The 26,370-nt window shown below is 35.0% G+C and overlaps 1 protein-coding gene across 4 annotated transcripts in view; it reads left to right on the top strand.

The window, feature by feature from the left end:
• Positions 1–26,370, top strand: part of LOC128071144 (prolyl 4-hydroxylase subunit alpha-1) — a 94,833-nt gene that overhangs the window by 39,158 nt on the left and 29,305 nt on the right. For 2 of the 4 annotated variants that reach the window (XM_052664110.1, XM_052664109.1), the window contains exons 6-9: positions 11,147–11,386; positions 13,888–14,084; positions 16,281–16,457; positions 25,454–25,524. In XM_052664110.1, coding sequence (XP_052520070.1) covers positions 11,147–11,386; positions 13,888–14,084; positions 16,281–16,457; positions 25,454–25,524 — 685 coding nt within the window. Of the gene's footprint in view, positions 1–11,146; positions 11,387–13,887; positions 14,085–16,280; positions 16,458–24,336; positions 24,408–25,453; positions 25,525–26,370 lie in introns of all 4 variants that reach the window. The other 2 variants (XM_052664107.1, XM_052664108.1) reach the window with 1 other exon arrangement.

Raw genomic sequence — 26,370 nt, 5'->3', positions numbered from 1 at the left:
CCAGTTTTGTTCTTTTTAAAAATTGTTTTGACTATTAAGATTATGTATGAATTCTACGGTGGAGTTTTCTGTTTCTATTTCTGTCTTTTGCATTGAATCTGCAGATCACTTTGGGTAGTATTGACATTTTAATAATGCTGTCTTCCAATCCATGAACATGGCATGTGTTTTTCATTTATTTATGTTGTCTTTCAGTAGCTTTTTGTAGTTTTCACTGTATGTCTTTCACCTCCTTGGTTAAGTTAATTCCTAAGTACTGTATGCTTAGATTTGTTTTTGTAATTTTTTATATTGTTCATTATTGGTACATAGGACTTCCCTGGTGGCTCAGACGGTAAAAGTGTCTGCCTACAATATGGGAGACCAGCATTTGATGCCTGGGTCGGGAAGATCCCCTGGAGAAGGAAATGGCAACCCACTCCAGTACTCTTGCCTGGAAAATCCCATGGACGGAGGAGCCTGGTGGGCTGCAGTCCATGGGGTCACAAAGAGTCGGACACGACTGAGTGACTTCACTTTCACTTTCATTGGTGCATAGAAATGCAACTTATTTTTGTGTGTTGTCTTTGCATCCTGCATCTTGGCTGAATTCATTTACTAGTTCTAACAAGAGTTTTTGCAGCAGGATTCCTAGAATTTTCTGGATTGGTATTAGTTTTTTTTTTTTTAGTATTTGATAGAATTCTCCAGTGAAGCTAATAGTCTTCTAATCCAGGAACATGGCACGTGTTTTCCATTTATTTGTGTTAATAACAGAGCTTTTCTTTTGTCAGAAGACTGTTGATAACTGATTCAGTTTCCTTACTCAGTTCAGTTCAGTCACTCAGTCGTGTCCAGCTCTTTGCGATCCCATGAACCACAGCACGCCAGGCCTCCTTGTCCATCACCAACTGCCGGAGTCTACCCAAACCCATGTTCATTGAGTCGGTGATGCCATCCAACCATCTCATCCTCTCTCGTCCCCTTCTCCTCCTGCCCTCAATCTTTCCCCAAAACAGGGTCTTTTCAAATGAGTCAGCTGTTCGCATCAGCAGTTTCCTTACTAGTTAAAGATCTATTGAGATTTTCTATTTTTTTCTTAGTCTTGGTGGGTTTTGTGTTTTTAGGAATTTGTCCATTTCATCTAGATTATTCAGTTTGTTGGTGTACAATTTTTCATAGAATTCTTATAATCCTTTGTTTTTCTATAGAATCAGTAGAAGTATCCCCACTTTCATTTCTAATTTTAGTTATTTGGCTTTTTTTCTTGATCCATGTAGCTAAAAGATTGTCACTTTTATTGACAAAATTCTTTTCAGAGAACCAACTTTTGGTTTCATTAATTTTATCTGTTATTTTCTATTCTGTGCTTCAGTGTTTCCTTTCTTCTGCTAGCTTTGGGTTGTTTGTTCTTGTTTTTCTAGTTTCTTAAGTTGTAAAATTAGGTTGTTGATTTGAGATCTTGTTTTTTTAATGCAAGAGTTATAACTATAAATTTCACCCTTAGCACGGCTTTCATTGTGTCTTGTAAGTTTTGGTATGTTGTAATTTCATTTTCTTTTGTCTTTTAAGTATTTTCTAATTTTCCCTGTGATTTCTTTTTTTTTTTTTCTGTTAGCTGTTAAAGAGTGTGGAGTGTGTTGTTTAGTTTTTGCAAAATTTGAAATTTTCCAGTTTTACTTGTGTTACTGATATTTACCTTCATGTGATAGTTTACTATTGCGATCTGTCATTTATTCTATGAATATACCATTACTATCTTCTTGTCCTTATCAATTGTAAAAATAAAATATGTTACCTCTGTCTTCATACTGAAATTGACTTTCTCAGTAAGAAAATACAGTGAGATGAATGACTTAAGATGTTTTTCTTGCTTATCTTTCTAAATTTGGAATGAAGTAGCAAGTGGAAAAACTAACCATGGTGTTCCATTAAACTGTAATGTAATTCCATTAAGTTGGACTTCTGAAAAAGTATACATTTACAAATTTTATTTCTGTTTCTACTGTTATAATACTTGTGATAAGATCACAGCCTTGTTTTTAAATTTGCTTCTGGTTTAAAACATAATTTGTTTAATAGATATAAGCCACTTAGTATCTATTTAATATCTATTTAACATGATAACCATTGTGTCTAAGTATTAGAGATGCAGTAATGAATAACACTGCTTTTGCCCTTAGGGTACTTATATTCTTATGCTATTATATGATGAATGCCTAGCTGGAGATAACTTAGGAGACCATGGAGCGCATAGACAGAAATCTAATTCTGAACTTGATAAATGAGAGGTGTAAAGTAAGACTTCCTGGAAGACAGAATATGTTTAAAAACTGTGAAATAATGGACAAGGAATTAGCCCAGAAATAGAGGGTATGAAAAAAGTACTCCAAACAGAGCATGTATATAGGCCAGAGAGGAGAGAACATAGTTTGTTTAAGAGCTAAGTGCATGAACTAGGGGCACGGGATGCTGTGAAATAGTGAGAGATGAGGCTATGTAGGTAAAGCTGAAGCCATCTCTTGAGGGACTTTGTAAGTTATGTAGAGAAGTTTGAACCATTCTGAGTATAATGTGTAGTTACTGAAAAGTTTTAAACAGGGAAATTATATGATTTTCATTTTAGAGATATCATTCTGGCTGCAGAATGGTTTGAGACCCGAAGGTAGAGACAAAGAAATCAGGGAGGAGGCTGTTGTAAAAATTTAAGAGATGACAGTGGTAGCTTAGGTTATTTCCAATTTTTGCAGGGCCAAGGCTTCAACAAACATTTTCATTATGTTTTCTTGTGTCCATTGCACACATGCAAAAGTTTCTCTAGGATATAAGTTTCTCAGATTTTACTAGATGTAGCCAGATTATTGTCCAGAGCAGATGTACCCAAGTACAGTAATATTCCCTCCAGCAATGTATGGGAGTTCTCATTTCTTAATGTCCTTGCTAACACTTAGTTTTGTCAGATTTAAAATTGTAGCAGTTGAGATGTAAAGCCTTAAGGATGAGGACTGGAGGGAAGGATGATTTGCCTTTTTAAATTGCCTCACCCCCCCCAAAAAATCAGAGAAAGCTTTTTTCAGTGGATTTATATTGATGTGATGTTATTCCTTGATTAATTTTGTCTGTTTCTCCTTTTTTGAGCCTACCTTTTGAAATGCTTTCTTGATATTTTAATATAAAATCTGATAAGTTATATGTATTTTGGCATCGATGTTGCCTTTACAGTTCATATGGACTGTTCCTTTAGTTTCAGGTTGTTCCTAACCCTAATTTGTTTAATAGATTCATAGCTTCCAGAGATATTACAGTTTTTGAGGGGAGGTGGTAAAGTAGAAAAGAATGGTGGTATTGCTTTGATAGGCAAAGGGGACAACAGGGAGCTAATGCCCTCAAAACTGTGTCCTCTACACTTTTTTTGGTATGGAATATGTCATATATAAAATCTGAGTTACTTCAGGTAGAAGTTGAACATTCTTATTGGTCATTTACATCATTATCTTGGTGAACTGATAAGCTTACTACAACACCAAGCAGTAGATTCTCTGTACATCTCTGGAGTGCACTCAGCTATGAGTGTACCATATTGCCTCTGATGCAAGACATCAGCTTCCCAGGTATGTGCATTTTAAATGTATTTGTTCCTTACAAATCAAGTTTTTATCCAGTAAGTGTTCCTATAAAGGGTAAGAATTTTAAAATAAAATCTTGCAGTTTAAGGGTGAGCCAAAAATTTCTAAGTAAATTTTCCTATACTGTCTCCTGTCACATATTATTATAGTTTATACTGTGATAATAAATTTAAAAGACTTTTGTGTTTTAACTGTAAATTTGGGTTACTACATTCAGTTTTTTTTTAATTGGGAGATTAAACATTGCTTTACAATGTTGTGATAGTTTCTGCTGCACAACATTGTGAATCATCTATTAAGTATCCATATAGCGCCTCCCTCTTTAGTCTCTACCACCCCCCCCACTCCTCTAGGTCATCACAGCACCGAACCAAGCTCCCCTGTATTATACGGCAGCTTCCCACTAGTTGTCTATTTTACACATGGTACTGTACATATGTATGTCAGTGCTGCTCTCTCAGTTCATCCTATCCTCTCCTTCACTGCATTCAGTTTGACATGCTAATGTCAATCATCTGTGCCATCTGCTTTGAACCGAAAGAATTTTCCTTTTTTTGTCATCAAATTCTAACTATTCATGCTTTGTATGAACGCTTTTTATGGTTTTTTCCTGCCAGCATCACTTCCCTTATGTCATTTTATTTGTCTTCTTGTCCATTACTTTTTATTCTCACATTCTCTACTTTGGAAGCAGCCTTCCCTTTCAAATGCTATATCACTTCTCTTTCATTTTCTTTAATACAGTTCCCAGACAGTTTGCCTTTAATAATTGTGAATAGATCAATAGGTAAGATGACCAGAGATACTTTACCAAGGCAGAATAGCTCAAGATCCTCTACTGTCTCCATTATGCTTTCAAATAATATTGCCAGGATATAAGGTCATGTGAAAAATTTTACTGGTGCTGTCTACATTTATTAATAAATAAATTTATTAATAAATTTTATTAATAAATAAATTTATTAATAAATTTTATTAATAAATAAATTTATTAATAAATTTTATTAATAAATAATTTAAATTTATTAATAAATAAATTAATAAATACTGTCCTCTTGTGTCTTTTGTATATCCCTGAGAAAAGACATTCTTAATTTCTGCACTGTAAAGCTCGTCTTAGAACTGTATTCCAGTTCTCGTAACTGAAAAATAACAGTCAAAATTCAGTATGTTTCTTTTGTTTCTGAAATTGCATCTTGTTAAACTGTTAATAAGTTAGTTTGTTGGTATCCTTTTCTAGACTAGAGAGAAGTAGAGAGTAACTGTCACAATATGGATCTTTATCTTCATTTTAGTAGTACACTGGTAATCAGTTATGGACTTCCTAGGTCGCACAGTGGTAAAGAATCCACCTGCCAGTGCAGGAGATGGAAGAGACTGAGTTTGGTTCCTAGGTTGGGCAGATGTCCTGGAGGAGGAAATGGCAACACACTCTAGTATTCCTGCCTGGAAAACTCCGTGGACGGGGGAGCCTGGTGGGCTATGGTCCATCGGGTTGCAGAGTCAAACATTACTGAGGGACTGAGCATGCAAGCATGATAATCAGTTACTATCCATAAATGACTAATAGGCAAATATATATATATATATGTATATATATATATGTATATATATATATGTATATATATATATGTATATATATATGTATATATATATATGTATATATATATATGTAGTAAATGGAGGTAGTTGTATGATTTGAATATTTGATTGTATTGGTCCGTGTGATCCTCCAGTACATATACTTCTGTATTAGGATGCTGCTTTGTACTGAAATCTAACATCCTCAGACCAGAGCATGTTATCCCCTAGACAAAGAATCACTAGCAAAATGTGTCCTAGATTTTATTTCTTCTTAATTTTTCATGAACCTTTTCTGTTAGCACTGAAAAAAAAAATGTTGACACCATTGGGTAGGTTAGAGCTAAGTCTGATTCTAGCCAATATACTGATTCGTTAAAGTACATTCAGTCAGAAGTTTTTAAGGAAAACACTGTTGTGTTCCTTTTTCTATCTATTTCCTTTGTCCTTCAGACATATTAGGCATGTGCTTCTTTTGGTTAAATACCTAGAAGTCAGTTGGCTGGGTTGCATAGTAGGTATATATCTGATTTTTAAAGTGAAATAATTGGTAGGTATATATTTGATTTTTAAGAAACTACCAGATGGTTGTACCATTTTATACTCTTGTGATTAGTATATGGGCATTTCAGTACCTCCACGTACTTGCAAACACTTGTGAATAAGTCCTTTAAATATGTTCTTTGTTTAAAATTGCTTTGGCTATTCTAGATCCTTTGAATTTCCAAATAAATCTTAGAATTTCCTTGGTAGCTTCTACAAAAATGCCTGTAGGTGTTTTAATTAGGTTTATTTTGAATCTTGGGAAGAATTTGGGCAACATTTGTCATTTTAACAAGACAATTTTCTAACCCATGGACATGCTATACCTTTTTGTTTTGATATAGGAAGTAAGATATTTTGACATTAACAGTAAACCGCCCAGAGCTTCACATTTATTGTTTGAACATTGGTATCAAAATTTGGAAAATATACCCCTCCTTTTCTTTCTCCCCTTCCTTTTTCTATATCTTTTTCACTAAAATCAGATTTATCACAGGATTTTTTTTTTTAGATTTATTTACTTGGCTGTGGTGGGTATTTGTTGCTGCACATGGGCTTTCTCTAGTTGTGGCGAGCAGGGTCTGGTCTGTGTTTGGTACACAGGCTTCTCGCTGCAGTGGTGCGGAGCACAGGCTCTAGGGCGTGGGCTCAGGAGTTGCAGCTCACAGGCTCTAGAGCATAGGCTGGTAGTTGTGCATGGGCTTAGTTGCTCTGTGTCTTGTGAGATCTTCCTGGACCAGGGATCGAACCGGTGTCCCTTACACTGAACCGGTGTCCCTTGCATTGCAAGGCAGATTCTTAACCACTGGGCCACCAGGAAAGCCCCACAGGCTCAGTTTTTAATTTATATCCTATCTTTGTCCTCTTCTATTATTAAAAAATTTTAATGTTTTTATTTAAAAGAGGCGCCCAATTTTTTAAAAATTGAGATGTGATTGACATATAACTTTGTGTTAGTTTTGGGTGTGCAGTATGACTTGGATATGTCTGTGTTGCAAGATGATCACCACAATATGTTTAGTTAACATGCACCATCACATCACGTCACATAGTTAAAAAATTTTTTATTTTAAAATATATCTACTCTTCCAGCAACTTTAAATATACAATACAGTATTATTAACTATAGTTAACATGCTGTACATTACATCCCCAGGACTTACCATATAATTGGGAGTTTGTACCTTTTGACCACCATCACCATGTCTCTCATATTAGTTTTAGTTATGCAGTTTTTTTATTCACTCAAAGTCCAAACTGTATTAATAAGGTCCACTTATAGAAGTTCTACTATCATTCTGTTACTTGCCAACCTGTTGCTTTCTTCTTCCTATATGAACTACCACTTGATTAGGTTTTTCATTTTCACTGTTTCTTCTTTAAAATGTAAGCGGCTGTGTATATATATTCCTATTTCCTCTCAGCTTCGGTGGAGAAGGCAGCATAGTATACTTTCTGTATTTTGGTATTTTAATTTATTGATATGCTCTAGATATTACCTCATATGCTATGTAGAAATCCTCATTTCTTTTTACAGCTATCTGTTACTGTATTTTGTGAATTTTATTATAGTTTATTTAACTGGGGCCCCATTGATATGGACACTTGTTTTGTTTGTAGTCTTTTACTATTATAAAAATAAGATTGCCAATAACCTTGTGCATATGTTTTTGGGGGTTTTTTTTGCCAAGTGATCTTTGGGATATTTTTTCTAGAAACGATGCCACTGATTCAGAGTAGATGCATGGGACATTTTGCTAATTTTGTTCCAGTTTCCCTCCATAGTGGTTCTGTCATTTTTCTACTAGTGATACATGAGAGTGCCTATTCCCCACAGCATCACACAAAAAATTTCAGACTTTGAAATTTTTGCCAATCTGATAGCTCACTTTTCTTTAAATGTATACCAATTTCTCTATCTTTTTTTTTTTTTGGTACCTCAGACTTTTCCTTAGCAATTATTTTCCTCCTCCTTGTTGAAACAAATCCTTGAGAATCCCTTGCATGTACTTTGGCTTAGGAGTCTCTGTGCTCCCTGAATCTTTGGTTTCATGCATTCTAATTCTAGAAACTTGTTCACTGTTATTTCTTTAAATAGTGCCTTCTCCACGTTCTGTGGTCTTCCTAGTTTTTCTTCCTTATCTTTTAACTAGCACGTTATATGTATTCCTCCTCTCTGCTGCATTCTGAGTAGTTTATCCTATGGTAATTCTTTCAGTTCTCTCTTCTAGGTGTGTTATTCTCTTTTTTGTTGTGTCTAACTTGCTGTTTGACCTGAGCAATACATGTTTGTCTCTTTGATAATATTTATAATTTTTGAAAGTTCTATATTTTCTCCTACTCACATCTTCCTAGTCTTTTTAGGGAATCTTACATGTTCATCTTTAATTTTTTTTAGAAATTCTTTAAACGTTTTAATCGTAGTTATTTTGTGTTCTTAACCTGATATCATCTGAATATACTGGGTGATATCTAATACTGTTTTTGAATAGTTTCTGCTGATTTTGCTCGTAGTGGCTTGTTTAATCGTGTGCTTTGTGATTTTGAATTGTGTGCATCTCTTCAGATTGTGGGTGAGAATATTGCAAAACCTGAGGTGAGGGTGGGTTTTGCAGAGTATAAATGTTGCTTCTGCCAGGTGTCCTTTGACCTTACCAGCCTCCAACCACTTTAAGTTAAATTCTTGGCTTTAGTTTCCCAGACCATGGAGATAGTGTATATTTGAAATCAAAACCTCCCAGAAGGCACGCCTGTGGAATTCTTAAGAGATTGTTTCCTTACCTACAGTGCAGGATGAGAAAAATAAGTTTTTTGTTGTTTCTCTTTGCCAGTTGACAAGAGTTTTTTCTAGCTCATTTTTTAATTGAAGATGTGGTTTTTCAAGGGTCTGTTCTGTCATTTTGCATGGGCCTGTGGCTTTATCTCCTATCCCTTTCTTTTTAAAATTTATTTATTTATTTGTTTGACTGTGCAGGGTCTTCATTTCTGTGCAGGCTTTTCTTTAGTTATGGCAAGCGGGGCTACTCTCCAGCTGGAGAGTTGCAGTACACGGCCTTCTCACTGAGGTGGCTTCTCCTGTTGTGCAGCACAGGCTGTAGAGCGTTGGGGCTTCAGCAGTTGCACATGGGCTCAATAGTTGTGGCTGGCAGACTCTAGAGCACAGACTCAGTTGTGGCATACAGGCTTCGTTGTCCCTCAGCATGTGGGATCTTCCCGGACCAGGGATCGAACTCATGTCTCCCACATTGGCAGGCAGAGTCTTTACCACTGAGCCATTAGGGAAGCCCTCTTTATCCCTTTCTTGATGGTTAAAAATCATGCTTCTAGTTTTCTCATCTGATGACTGCCTCCAGAGGAGATGCAGCTTCATCCTTTACTTAACTCTCTAGGTTTCAAGTTCCTTTTTGCTTTGACCTCAAAAAATTTGCTTAATTCCTGTGAATCTGGCCATGGTACAAATGGATAAATGGATAACTGTTACATTTTATCCAGCATTTCTAGGTAGAGTAGTTAATCCTTCAAAAATGCTGGTGTTATAGCTGCTGAGCTCCTGAGCAGTTGAAAATCTGCATGTAAATTTTGACTCTCCCTAGATTTAACTACTAATAGCCTACTATTGATCAGAAGCCTTACTGATATTTTAAACAGTTGCTTATTAACACAATTCATATGTTGTATTATTGTATGCTACATTTTTACAATACAGTTAACTAGAGAAAAGAAAATGTTATTTAGAGAAGCATAAGGAAGAGAAAATACATTTATAATACATATATGTATTTACTGAAAAAAATGCACATATAAGTGGACCCATGCAATGCAAACTTTGTTGTTCAAGGATCGCCTGTGTTTTATATCAGAAGCAGTTCCCTTCCCCACCCCCAGAATATGTGGTCCAGATGTAATTTTCTCACTATTGCTTACTTAACATGCTATAAACAAAGGACAACATAAAAATACTCAGGCTCTTAAAGTCTCTACTTAACTCACTGATTTACTGTTTATAAAATGAAATGTTACATGATTGCTATCATTCAGAGAATATTTTTTACATTTATATCTTTCTGTAGTTATTTATCTTTTCCTTAATCTTATAAAAGTAATGGTGATTATACAACATTTGAAACATAATTAGTCAATAGTAAAAAGACAACCAAGTTTTTAAATGGACAAAGGATTTGAACAGACATTTTTCCAAAGATGATATATAGATGGACAATAGGCATGTAGAAACATGTTCAACATCATCATTAGAGAAATAAAATTTAAAAACCACAATGAAATGCTACTTCATACCCTCAGTGGCTATAATAAAAAAGATGAGTAGTAGCAAGTATTGGTGAGATACAGAGAAATTGGAACCCTCATACACTGATTTATGTATGAGCATACACACAGGATTGTAAAATTGTAAAATGGTGCAGCCACTTTGGAAAATAGTTTGGCAGTTTCTGAACATGGTAAGCATAGTGTTGCCATAAGACCCATCAATTTCACTGCTATGTATATACTCAAGAATAATGAAAAAATATTTCTACACTAAAACTTGTACATGAATGTTTATAGTAACATTATTCATAGAAGTCAGAAAAGTAGAAACAATTCAAATGTCTATCAACTGATAAGCAAAATGTAGTCTGTCCTACAGTGGGCTAGTACTTGGCAATAAAAAGAACCTTGAAAACATGCTGATTAAAGCAGTCCAGTCACAAAAGACTACCTGTTGTCCAGTTCCATTTATGTATGATAGCCAGAATAGACAAGTAGATACAGAAAGTAGATTAGTGGTATCTAGGGATAGGGCAGGAAAGGGGAGATATAATGGGTAGTGACTGCTTATGGTTACAGCGTTGCTTTTTGGGGTAATGAAAATGTTCTAAAATCCTATTATGGTAATGGTTGTACAGCTCTGTGAATATAGTGAAAAACTGTTGAATTCTTTAACTAGGTGAACTTTATGGTATGTAAATTGCATATCATTAATATTTTTGAAAAGGGGAATAGTAGGGGAAGGAATCAATAAACAGGTTTGTCTCTCTTCCATGTCTCTGTTTATCCTAAGTTGTTGGTTAAGAGTTAGATATATCTCATATGGTGCTTCCCACTGTGTTGGAAAATCGCATACTTCAGCTTAATTGGTGCATCTTTTTGGTATGATGACTGATAATTGAAATCTGGATTCTCTAGGTCCCACGTCACCTATTAGCTATGTGATCCTTGCCATGTTTCATTACCTTGTAGTTTGTTCCTTTGTTTATAAACCTAGGGTAATTCCTGCTTTTCCTACCTCAGAAGGTTGTTGGGAGGTTCAAATGAGTGAGATAGTACTTTGAAAGCCATATAGTCCTAAATAAATATATAATAGTATAATAAACATATAATAGATTCCTAAAGTTCTCTGTATTTTCTTTCCATAGGGGTAAAACACAAATCTTTTCTAACAGTTGAGGACTGTTTTGAGTTGGGCAAAGTGGCCTACACAGAAGCAGATTATTACCATACAGAACTGTGGATGGAACAAGCCCTGAGGCAGCTGGATGAAGGCGAGGTTTCTCCCATTGATAAAGTCTCTGTTCTGGATTATTTGAGCTATGCAGTATACCAGCAGGGAGACCTGGATAAGGCGCTTTTGCTCACAAAGAAGCTTCTTGAACTAGGTATGTTAATTTGGCCTAATTCAAGGTTAAGGATATATTGGGGGATATATAGATAATACTAATTATAATTATGTGTGAGTATGTATATTTGTCATATAGTTTTGGTACTTTTTGTCACAAGTCAAGAGCTCATCTGTCAGACATACTTTATCTTTCTATTTATCCTCTAAATAAATAAATGGCAACTGATCTTTCTCACCTAACAGTGCTATAAGAGTAGCTGTGTTTCTCTGCTGTGTACTTCTTAGGAACTTCAAAATTGAATCGAACATAGCTAACTCAGTCAAAACTGTTTATTTGCCATGTTGCCGTATTAAATATTAACCAGTATCCTTTGAAGGAAATTTTTGGTTTACTGAATCTCCTATTTGGAAATAGTGATTTGAAATGTCAACCTAAATGAAAAGGTTTAGCAAACTCATAATTGTCAGAAAGAAGAGTTTATTCAGGAATAGCAGAGGAACTGCATTTGGGACATGCAAGCTGTAGGAAGCTACAGGTAAGTCCGTTGAGGGTTTGGAGTAGGGCAGAAAATATGAAGAGGTGAGAGTTCAGTTAGAGTTTGTTGAAATCAGGAACAAATGGGGACCAGCATTGAACATTCCCTAGGCAGACAAAACCCTCCAGTCATACAAACAAAGCTCAATTTAGCTTACTTTGTAAGACCATCTCAAACTGGGTCATTTCTTGTTCATGCCCTTGGAAAGTGTAAGCAAAATTTCCCAAGATTGATATGAGGCCACCCCTGGCCGATTCCCTGAAATTTAAGAACATTCCAATATTATCAGTTTTCTGAAAATCAGGCATTTATGGGAAATCAGTCTCTCAGTCTTTAATTTTTGTGTTCCTGAGGTCACATGAATGAGATTTTCCATTTAATATCTTCCAGTTCCATCGGAGATTGAAATTATTTCACAAATAAAAAGAATGAAAATATATTTGATTGTCGTATTTAAATATTAGGAAAATATGATACAAAGATTTTACCACTAGTATTTTTAACAGGAATGTAGTGTTTCTCTTGGAGAAGGAAATGGCAGCCCACTCCAGTGTTCTTGCCTGGAGAATCCCAGGGACGGCAGAGCCTGGTGGGCTGCCATCTATGGGGTTGCACAGTCGGACACGACTGAAGCGACTTAGCAGTAGCAGTAGTGTTTCTCTAAGTATGATCCAAAGGCCAGTGATCAGAATTACTTGGATGCTTATTAGAAATGAAAATTCCTTGATCTCACCCCAAACCTACTAACTTAGAATCTGTGGTGGTGGAATTGTATGCTAAAAAAAGTCATATGGCCTTTGGTATATAATGAAGCTTTAAAACTTAAATTCTTTTTATGAATAGGTAAATATGTGTATGTTAGGAGAGTCAAATAATTCAAAAGGATTGGTCATCTGAAAATAAGCTTTTGAAATTAGGTTATTTCTTAGTTGAATGAATTGATAAATTGAGATATTCCATTAGCCCTTTCCCCCCAGTATTTTAAGTGATTTTTTTCCTCCTGACTTAAAAATACTTCATTTTAGAAAAAATTTAAAAAGTAGAAAAAGATACAGAAGAGTCACCATAAACCAATCACCCAGAGATACCTACGAATTTTTTTGTTTCCTTGTAGCATACCCTCTTCTCCCCCCATTTTTCCATTTCTTTTGTAAAATTAGCCTCATATTCTGTACATCACAACATAAGCAGTTTCTCAAAGAAAAGAAGTATTTGACAAATCTAAGGCTGGATTTTTAAAAACACTTCAATTAATGTCACAAATGAACTTTCTGTGTCCTACTCTGTCTTTTTCATTTGTGTGTGTGTGTGTGTGTGTGTGTGTGTGGTGGTTTATATTTTTTTTCTCCCAGATGGGTGGAGTAGTCCTCCTTCCCCCTACTAAAAGATAGCTAAAAATTATGACTAGCAATTCTCAGGCAGTTAGTGGATTCTGGCTTATTTGAAAATTATATTTTTAGTTTCTCTTTTTTGTCTCACTTAGAATTTTGGGACTGAAATGCACTCAGCCCTCAGAAGTAGGCTGTGTTCGGCATTTATAATATTATCTGTGGTAAAGGTTACCTTTGAACTCTATACCCTGTCTTCCCCATGGTCATTATATTTCAGTCTCAGAAAAATCTTTTCTGTTGCTTAAAATAAGTTTAATCAGTAATACTTTAAAATTCATTTGACATCAAATTGATCATAGTTCCTTTGGCTGCTTAGTAATTTGTCACATGGAACATTCTCAAAGTAAAAGCAATAATTACTACTTTGAAATAGATGGCTGATTCCATCTCCAGAACTCCCTTTATATGGGGCGACTGTACATCTTGATTTGCTTGGGGCAGTACTGATTTACACCTGTTCTTTTGCTATAATAATTTTCATTAATGCCTCCTTTCACTCTCATAAAGCAACCTGGTCTGGAAGGTAAACATGTTCCTCCACTGGTATCTTACGCTCATGCTTGAACAACTGTAAACTTACTCATGGACATGCTTGCTTTCTTTTGTAATAGATCCTGAACATCAGAGAGCTAACGGTAACTTAAAATACTTTGAGTATATAATGGCTAAAGAAAAAGATGCCAATAAGTCTTCTTCAGATGACCAATCTGATCAGAAAACCACACTGAAGAAAAAAGGTGCTGCTGTGGATTACCTGCCAGAGAGACAGAAGTACGAAATGCTGTGCCGTGGGGAGGGTATCAAAATGGTAAAGTGGAAAAGCCAATTGTGTGTGTGTGAATGTGCATGTGTGTTTGTACGTAGTTCTGGAGAGATGCAGAATTTTTTAAACTGTGGTAAAAATCAGAATTATTCCTAAAGTATTACAGTCTGTCACATCACTTTATTGTTGATGTTGCACTCAATGTGTTCCAACTTCTAGTAAAATGGCTTTAAAATAAAACTTGTGACTCCTATACCATTACATGCATTTTTGGTAATTATTACCCTTTCCATAGATTAGAAGAGGCTTTTTAAGGTGAAGGGTCAGATTATTTAAGAGAAGTGATACAGTATTTTCTTATATCTTAATGCAAAAGAGATTTCAGGAGTCTTACATAGAAATAATATACCATTCTAACTTATCCTATGAAACGATGGATTTATCTATACAGTGATATCTTGTGGTTTTGCTCCTAGTCAGCCTTGATAAGACTGCCTAATGTAATGTTTTAGTCTATTTAAGAAATATTAAAAATGCATAAAGACTTTAAATAGCTTTTGGCTTTATAACATTTATTTTTTTAAACACTAAAATGTGTCTGTAAATATCCCTTTGTTTATTGTATATCTGTATTATATATTTATACTCAGTTTACCAGAATACTAAAAAGGTAATAGGCCACAAATAATACAGTTCAAGCCTTGGAAACATAGGTTTCTTTCTTCAGCTTTAGGGCTTTTCAGATCCTTGTTATTGATGATTATGAGTATGATATACTTTGTTTCTCAACATTAATTGATCATAGAACCCTTTTTAAAGGAGTATCATACGGTACTAGTGTTCAGTTGAATGCTGGTGTATATAGAAGGATTTAGTACATTTATGGAGTAATTTTAAGTGAAAGCATTTGAATAGTGTTTAACTTTTCTCTACTACTGATAAACTTAGGCTGAGTTTTATGTTTTGATATTGATGACTTCTTGATATTTGGTGATTTACTGTTGACAGCCTAACCTCTACCAGCAAATAAGTAGATCTTAGCTATGTTGACACTTTTGATAAGTTCATGGATTCCCAGAGAACATGTTTACTTTTGATCTAATGAATACATACAAATTAGACTCATGAAACATTTTTTTTTAATTTCACATCTAAATATTTTAGTGTATATCATTTAAAGATAAGAACTTTTAAATGACCACAATACCATTATCATGATATTTCCAATATCGTTAGTAGTTGGCGTAATATCATTAAGTACCTAGTCAGTGTTCAGGTTTCCAATAGTGAGCAGATATTTTTTACTGCCCTTAGAAACTCTTAAATAAGAGAGCAAAATAGAACTGTAGTTATGAAACAGAAGTGTGTTAATTTGCCCGTTTGTTGAGGTGACACACGTGTAAACTCAGCCCAAAATCAAAGGAGCGTGCTTTTTCTCAGAACAGTTAAACTGGTCTTATCATCATATAAAAGATATATTTAAAACCTTGTATTTGATTCTTGGTAAATGAAGAACAAGAATAAACACAAATCATTATTAGTTCTACTTCATAATATGAAATACTTCTTTAATCAAGAGAAGAATCAGCAATGGCATAACATTGGATTGGCCAAAACATCCATGTGGGGTGTTTTTTTTGGTAAGATCTTTTTGGTCAACCCCATATTTAGTTAATGTGATACATAGGTGATTGAAGAGTACCTTTGTTGATTTTTGCTGACTTTAATACCTGCTACTAAAAGCACCTGGCTTCTTTGTTTAATAACTAATTTTCTCTCTTTCAGAGCTACTGCTTTTCATCTTAAAAAAAAAAAACACCTAAATTTTTAAAAATTGGGAGGTACTTGGGTACTGGTTAGGTTTTTTTCTTTAAGAAACTTTTCTGGGTTCTTCCCAGTTACTTTGTGAAGTTTGGAGCAGGGTTGGTCATTCATTTCATATTTCTATAATCATTTTATTATTTTGTTCATATTTATAAGGCCTGAACTTTATTTTGATGAGAGAAGGGTTAAAGAGAAACCTCACCATCTCTTCCAGAAAAGAATCATTAATAAATCTTTTAAAATTCTGAAGGTCCTGTTTGATGCAGAGTATTTGCAGAGTACTATTTCTTTTGCATGTTCTTCCTCAAGTACTCTGTCTATACACCAGCATGATTATTGCTTCTTGTCTTCATAGGAACAAGCATTAAAAATATTATTGCTCTAATATATTTATAATTTTTTAAACTTCTTGTTCAGACTCCTCGGAGACAGAAAAAACTCTTCTGTCGCTACCATGATGGAAACCGGAACCCTAAGTTTATTCTGGCTCCAGCCAAACAGGAGGATGAGTGGGACAAGCCTCGTATTATCCGCTTCCATGATATTATTTCTGATGCAGAAATTGAAATTGTTAAAGATCTAGCAAAACCAAGGGTAAATAATTTTTTCCTTTTTTTCTCTCCTCAATTTACTTGTGTTTCAGCTTTTCCTTTGTAAGATTATAAAAATGATAATTGACATGACAATAACCCCATAGATAGTTTTAGATACTATTGTTGCAAACTAATGGAATTAACTAAGCTCTACTTATACCAGTTTTTCTCTTTTTGTTATCGACACATATTACATACTTTGTATGTAACCTTGCAACTAGGTTTTAAGCACTGAATTATGAAAATCATAGGTGATATTTTTATTCACACTTAATAGATTTGTGTTTCAGCATTTTCCTGAAAAAATTTCTGTGTACTTTGGAGCCCTTTAATCCTAGAGACTAATCAAAGGCCAACTTTTTATATATAACTTCTGTAGTTTTATCTGAAATAATACTTGAAGTATTTTTGTTCCTGTCAAGTTACATTATTACTTGGAGAATATCATTGGGCACGAACGTCTTGCTAATCTGAAATAATGATATCATCATTTCCTAGCTTCAGCCTACATCATTTATCTTAATAAGAAAGAATTTATGATAAACACAATCCTATAAGCTTTAGAGTTTAGCATAGAAATTCATCTTTGGTGAGCAAGAATGACCTTTATGCTCTTGCCTTTTTTCCCATCAGCTTGTTCTTAAAATCTGTTTGGTCTTATTGACAGCAAAATACAAACTATGATTATTTTCATAAAAAGAGGCTGTTAAGTAAACACTAGAAATATTTTTGCTCACTTACTATACGGGAACTGGAAAATTTTTCTGTAAAGGTCCAGATAGTAAATCTTTTTAGGTTTTGCAGGCTGTACAGTCTATTATAACTACTCACCTCTGCTGTTGTAATGCAAAAGCAGTCATAGAAAATACATAAATGAGTATGGCTATATTCCAGTAAAACTTTTATTTCTAGAAGCAAGTGGGAGATGAATTCAGCCCATGGACCATAGTTTGCTGTTCTTTGTCTGGATATCTATACTGCAGAATAAACTTGAAATCAGAATGTTTGTTGCTGTTAAGTTTTACTACTTTTCCAAATGAGTACTTTTTGTTTTTTTATTAAAGATTATGAGCTGCTCTGGTGGCTCAGATGGTAAAGAAATTGCCTGCAATGCAGGAGACTCAGGTTCAATCCCTGGGCCGAGAAGATCTCCTGGAGAAGGGCATGGCAACCCACTCCAGTATTTTAAATGAAAAGACTTGTCTAATATGTATGGGTATTGTCCAAGGGAGCGCTTATAAATCTTTTAAAGAGGTAAAAGATAGTGATGTCCTATTCTGTCATTTTTTTTTGGATTTTAGTCTATTATTTGTGTCAGTAAACCAAAATTATTGTGGTAGAATATTAAATAAGAATTCATTTCCGCTTGGAGACTGTCTTATATCTCTGAGTTTGGAGATCTCAGTCTTAAAAGGGATGCCTCAATTAGATTATTTGATCAAAAAATACAGTGACAAGGAAAATTTTATATTCTTGTTAACCTCCAAACCATCTTTCATTTTTAGAAAAAAGTTTAAAATCATTATCTTGGCTGACATCTCTTTCTGTGTGTGTGTGTTTTTTTTAAATAACATGAGTTCTTTTCATCAATCTTTGTGCTCAGTCTAAGATTATTTCACTATTTATCTGAAATACATGAGCAAATATCTTGAAGGAAGAAAAGATTGACCTTGAAGCTGATTTTTTCTTTTTATTTTTTTGTTGAAGGATAATTGCTTTACAGAATTTTTTTGTTTTCTGTCAAACCTCAGGATGAATCAGCCATAGGTGTATATATATATATATATATATATATATGCCTTCCCTTTTGAACCTCCCTCCCATCTCCCATACCATCCCACCCCTCTAGACTGATACAGAGCCCCTGTTTGAGTTTCCTGAGCCATACAGCAAATTCCCATTGGCTATCTATTTTACATATGGTCGTGTAAGTTTCTTCCATACATCTCATCCTCTCCTCCCATCTCCCCATGTTCATAAGTCTATTCTCTATGTCTGTTTCTCCTTTTCTGCCCTGTAAATAAATTCTTCAGAACCATTTTTCTAGATTGCATATATATGTGTTAGCATATGATATTTATCTTTCTCTTTCTGACTCACTTCACACTGTATGATAGGTTCTAGGTTCATCCACCTCATCAGAATTGACTCAGATGTGTTCCTTTTTAATGGCTGAATAACATTCCATTGTGTATATGTACCACAACTTCTTTATCCATTCATCTGTCAATGGACATCTAGGTTGCTTCCATGTTCTAGCTATTGTAAATAGTGCTGCAATTAACAATGGGATACATGTGTATTTTTCAATTTTGGTTTCCTCAGGGTATATGCCTAGGATTGGGATTGCTGGGTCATATGGGTGGTTTTATTCCTAGTTTTTTAAGGAATCTCCATACCATCTTCCATAGTGGCTGTATCAATTTATATTCCCACCAACAGTACAAGAACATTCCCTTTTATCCATACCCTCTCCAGCGTTTATTGTTTGTAGACTTTTTGATGATGGCCATTCTGACCGGTGTGAGGTGATATCTCATCATAGTTTTGATTTGCATTTCTCTAATAATGAGTGATGTTGAACATCTTTTCATGTGTTTGTTAGCCATCTGTATGTCATCTTTGGAGAAATGTCTGTTTAGGTCTTTTCCCCACTTTTTGATTGGGTTGTTTGTTTTTCTGGCATTGAGTTGTATGAGCTGCTTGTATATTTTGGAAATTAATCCTTCATCAGGATTAATTTGGTATTATTTTCTCCTATTCTGAGGGTTGTCTTTTCACCTTGCTTCTAGTTTCCTTTGCTGTGCAAAAGCTTGTAAGTTTTAATCAGGTCCCACTTGTTTACTTTTGTTTTTATTTCCTTTCCTCTAGGAGGTGGGTCATAGAGAATCTTGCTTTGATTTATGTCATTGAGTGTTCTGCCTAGGTTTTCCTCTAAGAATTTTATAGTTTCTGGTCTTACATAAAGATCTTTAATCCATTTTGAGTTTATCTTTGTGTATGGTGTTAGAAAGTGTTCTAATTTCATTCTTTTACATGTAGCTGTCCCGTTTTCCCAGCACCATTTATTGAAGAGGGTGTCTTTGTCCCATTGTATATTCATGCCTCCTTTGTCAAAAATAAGGTACCCATAGGTGCATTGGTTTATTTCAGGGCTTTCTATCTTGTTTCATTGGTCTGTATTTCTGTTTTTGTGCCAGTACCTTACTGTCTTGATGACTGTAGCTTTGTAGTATAATCTGAAGTCAGGAAGGTTGATTCCTCCAGCTCCATTTTTTTTCCTCAAGACTGCTTTGGCTATTCAGGGTCTTCTGTGTTTCCATATGGATTGTGAAATTTTTTGTTCTAGTTTTGTGGAAAATGCCATTGATAATTTGATAGGGATCACATTGAATCTGTAGATTTGCATTTGGTAGTATAGTCATTTTCACAATATTGATTCTTCCTGCCCAGGAACATGGAATATCTCTCCATCTGTTTATGTTGTCTTTCTTTCATCAATGTCTTACAATTTTCTGTGTACAGTTCTTTTGTCTCCTTAGGTAGGTTTATTCCTAGATATTTAATTCTTTTTGTTGCAATGGTGAATGGGATTGATCCCTTAATTTCTCTTTCTGATTTTTCATTGTTAGTATATATAAATGCAAGTGATTTCTATGTATTGATATTATGTCCTGTAACTTTGCTAAATTCACTGATTAGGTCTAGTTAATTTTCTGATACTATCTTTAGTGTTTTCTATGTACAGAACCATGTCATCTGTAAACATTGAGAGCTTTACTTCTGTTCTGATCTGGATGCCTTTTATTTCTTTTTCTTCTCTGATTGCTGTAGCTAGGACTTCTAGAACTATGTTGAATAATAGTGGTGAAAGTGGACACCCATGTCTTGTTCCTTATCTTAGGGGGAGTGATTTCAGTTTTTAACAACTGCGAATAGTGTTTGCTATAGACTTATCATCTTCTCTTCATATTTGTTAATATGGTATATCACATTGATTGATTTGCATATATTGAAGAATCCTTGCATTACTGAAATAAACCCAACTTGATCATGAACTTTTGGATGTATTGGTGAATTCTGTTTGCTAAAATTTTGTTGAGGATTTTTGCATCTATGTTCATCAGTTTTATTGGCCTGTAGTTTTCTTTTTTGTGTGTTGTCCTTGTCTGGCTTTGGTATCAGAGTGATGGTGGCCTAGTAGAATGAGTTTGGAGGTGTTCTTTCCTCTGCAATTTTTTGCAAGTTTTAGAAGGATAGGCATTAGCTCTTCTCTAAATGTGTGATAGAATTCTCCTGTGAAGCTATCTGATCCTGGGCTTTTGTTTTTTGGGAGATTTTTGATCACAGCTTCAATTTCTTCTTGGTTCAGTCGTGGAAGATTGAACTTTTCTAAGAATCTGTCCATTTCTTCCAGGTTATCCATTTTATTGCCGTATAGTTGTTCATAATGGTCTCTTATAATCCTGTGTATTTCTATAGTGTCTGTTGTAACCTCTCCTTTTTCGTTCTTAGTTTTGTTGGTTTGAGTCTTCTCTTTTTTTCTTGATGAGTCTGGCTAAAGTTTTGTCAGTTTTATCTTCTCAAAGAACCAGCTTTTAGTTTTATTAATCTTTACTATTGTTTCTTTCATTTCTTTTTCATTTATTTCTGCTCAGATCTTTATGATTTCTTTCCTTCTACCAATTTGGTTTTTTTTTTTTTTGGTTCTTTTTCCAGCCGTTTTAGGTGTAAAGTTAGGTAGTCTGTTCGATGTTTTTCTTGTTTCTTGAAGTAGGATTGTATTGCTATAAACTTCCCTCTTAGAACTATTTTTGCTGCATCTCATAGGTTTTGAGTTGTCATGTTTTCATTGTCATTTGTTTCTAGAAATTTTTTGATTTCCCTTTAGATTTCTTCAGTAACCTGTTGGTTATTTAGAAGTGTGTTGTTTAATCTCCATGTGTTTGTGTTTCTTACAGTTTGTTTTTCTTGTAATTGATACCTAGTCTCATAGTGTTGTGGTCGGAGAAGATGCTTGATACTATTTCAGTTTTCTTAAATTTACTGAGGCTTGATTTGTGATCCAAGATGTGGTCTGTCCTGGAGAATGTTCCATGTGCACCTGAGAAGAAGGTGTATTCTTCTGCATTTGGATGGAATGTCCCGAAAGTATTGATGAGATTCATCACATCTAATATATCATTTAAAACTTGTCTTTCCTTATTAGTTTTCTGTTTTGATGACCTGTTCATTGGTGTGAGTGGGGTGTTAAAGTCTCCTCCTATTATTGTGTTACTGTAGGGTTCTCCTTTTGTGTCTGTTATTGTTTGTCTTATGTAGTGAGGTGCTCCTATGTTGGGTGTGTAGATATTTACAATTGTTATGTCTTTCTCTTGTTTGATCCCTTTATCATTATGTAGTGTCCTTCCTTATCTCTTGTAATATTCTCTAAGGTCTATTTTTTCTGATTTGAGGATTGCTACTTCAGCTTCCTTTTGCTTCCTATTTGCATGGAATATATTTTCCCATCCCCTCACTTTCAGTATGTGTCTTTAGGTCTGAAGTGGGTTTCTTGTAGACAGCATATATATGGGTCTTGCTTTTGTATCCATTCAGCTAGTCTTTGTCTTTTGTTTGCAGCATTTAATCCATTTACATTTAAAGTAATTATTGATATATATGTTCCTATTGCCATTTTCTTAATTGTTTGGAGTTGATTTTGTAGATCTTTTTCCTTCTCTTGGTTTTTTGACTATTAAGTCTGTTTAACATTTGTTGTGAAGCTGGTTTGGTGGTACTGAATTCTCTTTAACTCTTGCTTGTCTGGAAAGCTTTTTATTTCTCCATCAGTTTTGAGTGAGATCCTTGCTGGGTACAGTAATCTTGGTTGTAGATTTTTCCCTTTCAGTACTTAAAATATATCCTGCCATTCCCTTCTGGCCTGCAGAGTTCCTGCTGAAAGATCAGCTGTTAAGCATATGGGGTTTCCTTTGTATGATACTTGTTGCTTCTTCCTTGCTGCTTTTAATGTTCTTTCTTTGTGTTTAGTCTTTGTTAGCTTGATTAGTATATGTCTTGGCATGTTTCTCCTTGGGTTTATCCTGTATGGGACTCTTTGAGCCTCTTGGACTTGATTGACTATTTCCTTTTCCATGTTGGGGAAATTTTCAACTATAATCTCTTCAAAAATTTTCTGATACACTTTCATTTTCTCTTCTTCTTCTGGGACCCCTATAATTCAAATGTTGGTGCTTTTGATATTGTCCCAGAGGTCTCTGAGACTATCCTCAGTTTTTTTTGTTCTTCTTACTTAATTCTGCTCTTCAGAAGTTATTTCCACCATTTTATCTTCCAGCTCACTGATTCATTCTTCTGCTTCAGATATTCTGCTATTGATTCCTTCCAGAGTATTTTTAATTTCAGTAATTGTCTCATTTGTCTCTGAATGTTTATTCTTTAATTCTTCTAGGTCTTTGTTAATTGATTCTTGCAGTTTCTCCATTTTGTTTTCAAGGTTTTTGATCATCTTTACTATCATTATTCTGAGTTTTCAGGGAGTTTGCCTGTTTCCTCTTCATTTATTTGGGCTTCTGTGTTTCTAATTTGTTCCTTCATTTGTGTAGTATTTCTCTGCCTTTTCTTTCTTTTTTTTTTTTTTAACTTATTGTGATTGAGATCTCCTTTTCCCAACTTCAAGGCTGAATTGTTTCTTCCTTTTGGTCTGCCCTCCTAAGGTTGGTCCAGTGGTTTATGTAAGCTTCATATAGGGTGAGATTTGTGCTGAGTTTTTGTTTGTTTTTCCTGTGATGGGCTAGGCTGAGTGAGGTGGTGATCCTGTCTGCTGATGATTGGGTTTGTATTTTTGTTTTGTTTGTTGTTTAGATGAGGCATCTTGCACAGGGCACTCCTGCTGGTTAGGTGATGCCAGGTCTTGTATTCAAGTGGTTTCCACTGTGTGAGTTCTCACTATTTGACACTCTCTAGGGTTAGTTCTCGGGGAAGGCAATGGCATCCCACTCCAGTACTCTTGCCTGGAAAATCCCATGGATGGAGGAGCCTGGTGGGCTGCAGTCCATGGGGTCGCTAGGAGTCAGACACGACTGACCGACTTCACTTTCACTTTTCACTTTCATGAATTGGAGAAGGAAATGGCAACCCACTCCAGTGTTCTTGCCTAGAGAATCCCAGGGACGGGGGAGCCTGGTGGGCTGCCGTCTATGGGGTTGCACAGAGTCAGACACGACTGAAGCGACTTAGTAGTAGTAGGGTTAGTTCTCTGGTAGTCTAGGGTCTTGGAGTCAGTGCTCCCACCCCATAGGCTCAGGGCTTGCTCTTGGGATTTGTGTGGCTCTGTAGATTCTTTTCCTCTGGTCGGGTTCTCCTGTTCACCCTCAGCTGGTATTCTGCATGCACTTCTGTGTCTGAAGGTGTGCTCCTGATTTATCCACGGAGAAAGATGTACTCCCTGTCCACCTACTCTGCCATCTTCTCTTCAAACTGATTTTGAACATTAGCTTTGCAAGCATTTCCATCACTGAAAAAAACTAAAAGTTTGTAATGAGTTATTGAATGCATATAACGATTCTTGTAACTATAAATTAACTTCAAATTTTAGAAATTTCTTTTCCTATTTCACATCCTGTAACCTTTCAAAGAAATTTAATTCCCAGTCTGTTTTGTGTACACTCCATTCATGCAAAAAAAATTTTTTTTTAATATAAAAAATTTAAAAGTCAACTGGCTTTCAAGGCTCAACACAGGTGACTGGAAGTCTATGGAGTTATTTTCTCTTTTTAGCCTCCTTTGTGTAAAAATCCCAGATTTCTGACTGATTGGATAAATGTGACTCATTTTTTTTTTGTTTTGTAATGCACCTATTTTGATGGTTGGCTTCACAGCTGAGGCGAGCCACCATTTCAAACCCAATAACAGGAGACTTGGAGACGGTACATTACAGAATTAGCAAAAGGTAAGAGATGTGTATGCTGCATATTTTGCCCTCTAATGAGTGTTTTGTGCATCCTACAGGAATTATTCATTTAAGGGAAGTAGGTCATTTTCAGTCTCCAGTCAAGTCACCGCCTATTTTTAAGCATGGAAAAACTGCTTTGTGTTTCACAGGTCTTTCTCTTTAACTAGAAGTTCTGTTTTTAATATTTAATTGGTCTATTATTTTTAGGGAGTTAATATGCTTTTCATCTTTCTTCAGGTTAGGAATCAAATCAGGTTAGGCCAGTCCAGGAATTGGCCTAATACTTGTTTTCTTATTCCTTTTTCTTTTTTCTTGCCAAATACGGGGGGAAAAAAAAAAAAGGCAGCAGCCTGGATTAATCTGGGAGTAGTCTTTGTTTATGTAGTTCTCTCATATTCATAAATATGCTGCAGTGAATTCACATCATTCTTCATGATGATTGTGTTGGCATTTGTTCATGCATCTTATAAAATAACATTGTCATTATGGAGTAATTTGTATTTCTCCTGTTGGAGTTTTTATTTTTAAAAACTTGCTGACTTAAATGTTGGCAATGGAAAGAACAGAGTTATGCTTGAGATCTCAGTCTTCCAAATGCTATTACTTATGAGTTTAGTTGCCTTTTACTTCACTAGAGAGATTTAACAACAGTTATAGCTTGGTGAGGGTTTTTAAAAATGAATTTAAAGAGACTACTAATTACTCTTTTTTCAAATAATTTGAAGAACATTAAACTTCTAGATCTGAGAAAGAACCTGTGAAACCCAGTGCTATAAATCATTTACATACAGCTTCAAATGATTTAAAAAAAAAAAAAGTGAAAGGACAATCTGCAACAAAAATCTGTCAACCCATTTTTTTCTTGATTTGGAAGTGGCTTTTCTTATCGCCACTTTTCTAAATGTTTCTGCTGATTTGAAACCATTGCCTACCATCCAGACCAATCTGAACCCTTCCAATCACCTGTGGCTTGGCAAAACAAAACAAAAGCCCCAAATTGCCTGCTACGTGAGTAAGCCCTTGTCCTTTCTCTTTTTTTGTAGCTGAGCCGAGCTACAGTACATGACCCTGAGACTGGAAAATTGACCACAGCCCAGTACAGAGTATCTAAGAGGTAAGGGAGTAATGGGAAGAATTTTAGTCATATTTGGACTATTTTCTTTCTTGTGAGTCTAGTTTTCATAAAACCCATCTTATCGTTTCTAAGACCTCGGCTATTAGGCATAGGTGTTTGATAACTGTGCATGACTTTTCATGATGGACATGGTTATGGGGAAGTTGATAGAGGTTTTTCAAAGTGACTTGCTAGGTTTTAAAAAGCCTGCTGAGATAGCCCACACCCTACCTGGTAAGTGAATTTGTGTTCTCATGTTAAAGTAACAGACATTCCCAAAGACTCTTCATAGAACAAGGCCTAATTTAATTTGTAGTAAAGCAGGGGCTTAAAAATCTCAGGGTGACTCAGTAGCTATAGGTAGTGAGAGTGACACCTTGAAAGATTACCTAAAAAGTCCTCTGTAAGTCAGTTGGTTTCAAATTCTTTGTTTTTAACAATATTTAAGAGAATCGCCTAAGTTATTGGCTGATAGGTCACTGAAATAATTTTTAATAAAAGGTCGCTATGTAACTTGTAAGTATATATAACTTAATAGAAGCTCACAAAATAAATGACGTTATTTCAACAGAACTCTTTTTCCATTTACTTATTTGTATAAATAAAGTTTCTCAGCTCTCATGAAAATAGAAGTGTCATTGAGCTGAATTCTGTCTCATTGTAGCAACAAGTAATATTTATTCACATATAATACTTAATTGAAAATAAATATGCTTCATCTCCTTAGGAATATTTTAATATATTTTCATTTTTTATATTTGATGATTGTTTAATTATGTTCTTTAGATTGCTATTGTTTAGTCACTAAGTCATGTCCAACTCTCTGGAACCCCATGGACTGCAGCA

This window comes from Budorcas taxicolor, unplaced genomic scaffold (assembly GCF_023091745.1).
Source record: "Budorcas taxicolor isolate Tak-1 unplaced genomic scaffold, Takin1.1 scaffold212, whole genome shotgun sequence".
NCBI classification, from domain to species: Eukaryota; Metazoa; Chordata; class Mammalia; order Artiodactyla; family Bovidae; genus Budorcas; species Budorcas taxicolor.
Note: the sequence above shows the minus strand (reverse complement) of the source record. Positions and strands in the feature narration are given on the sequence as shown.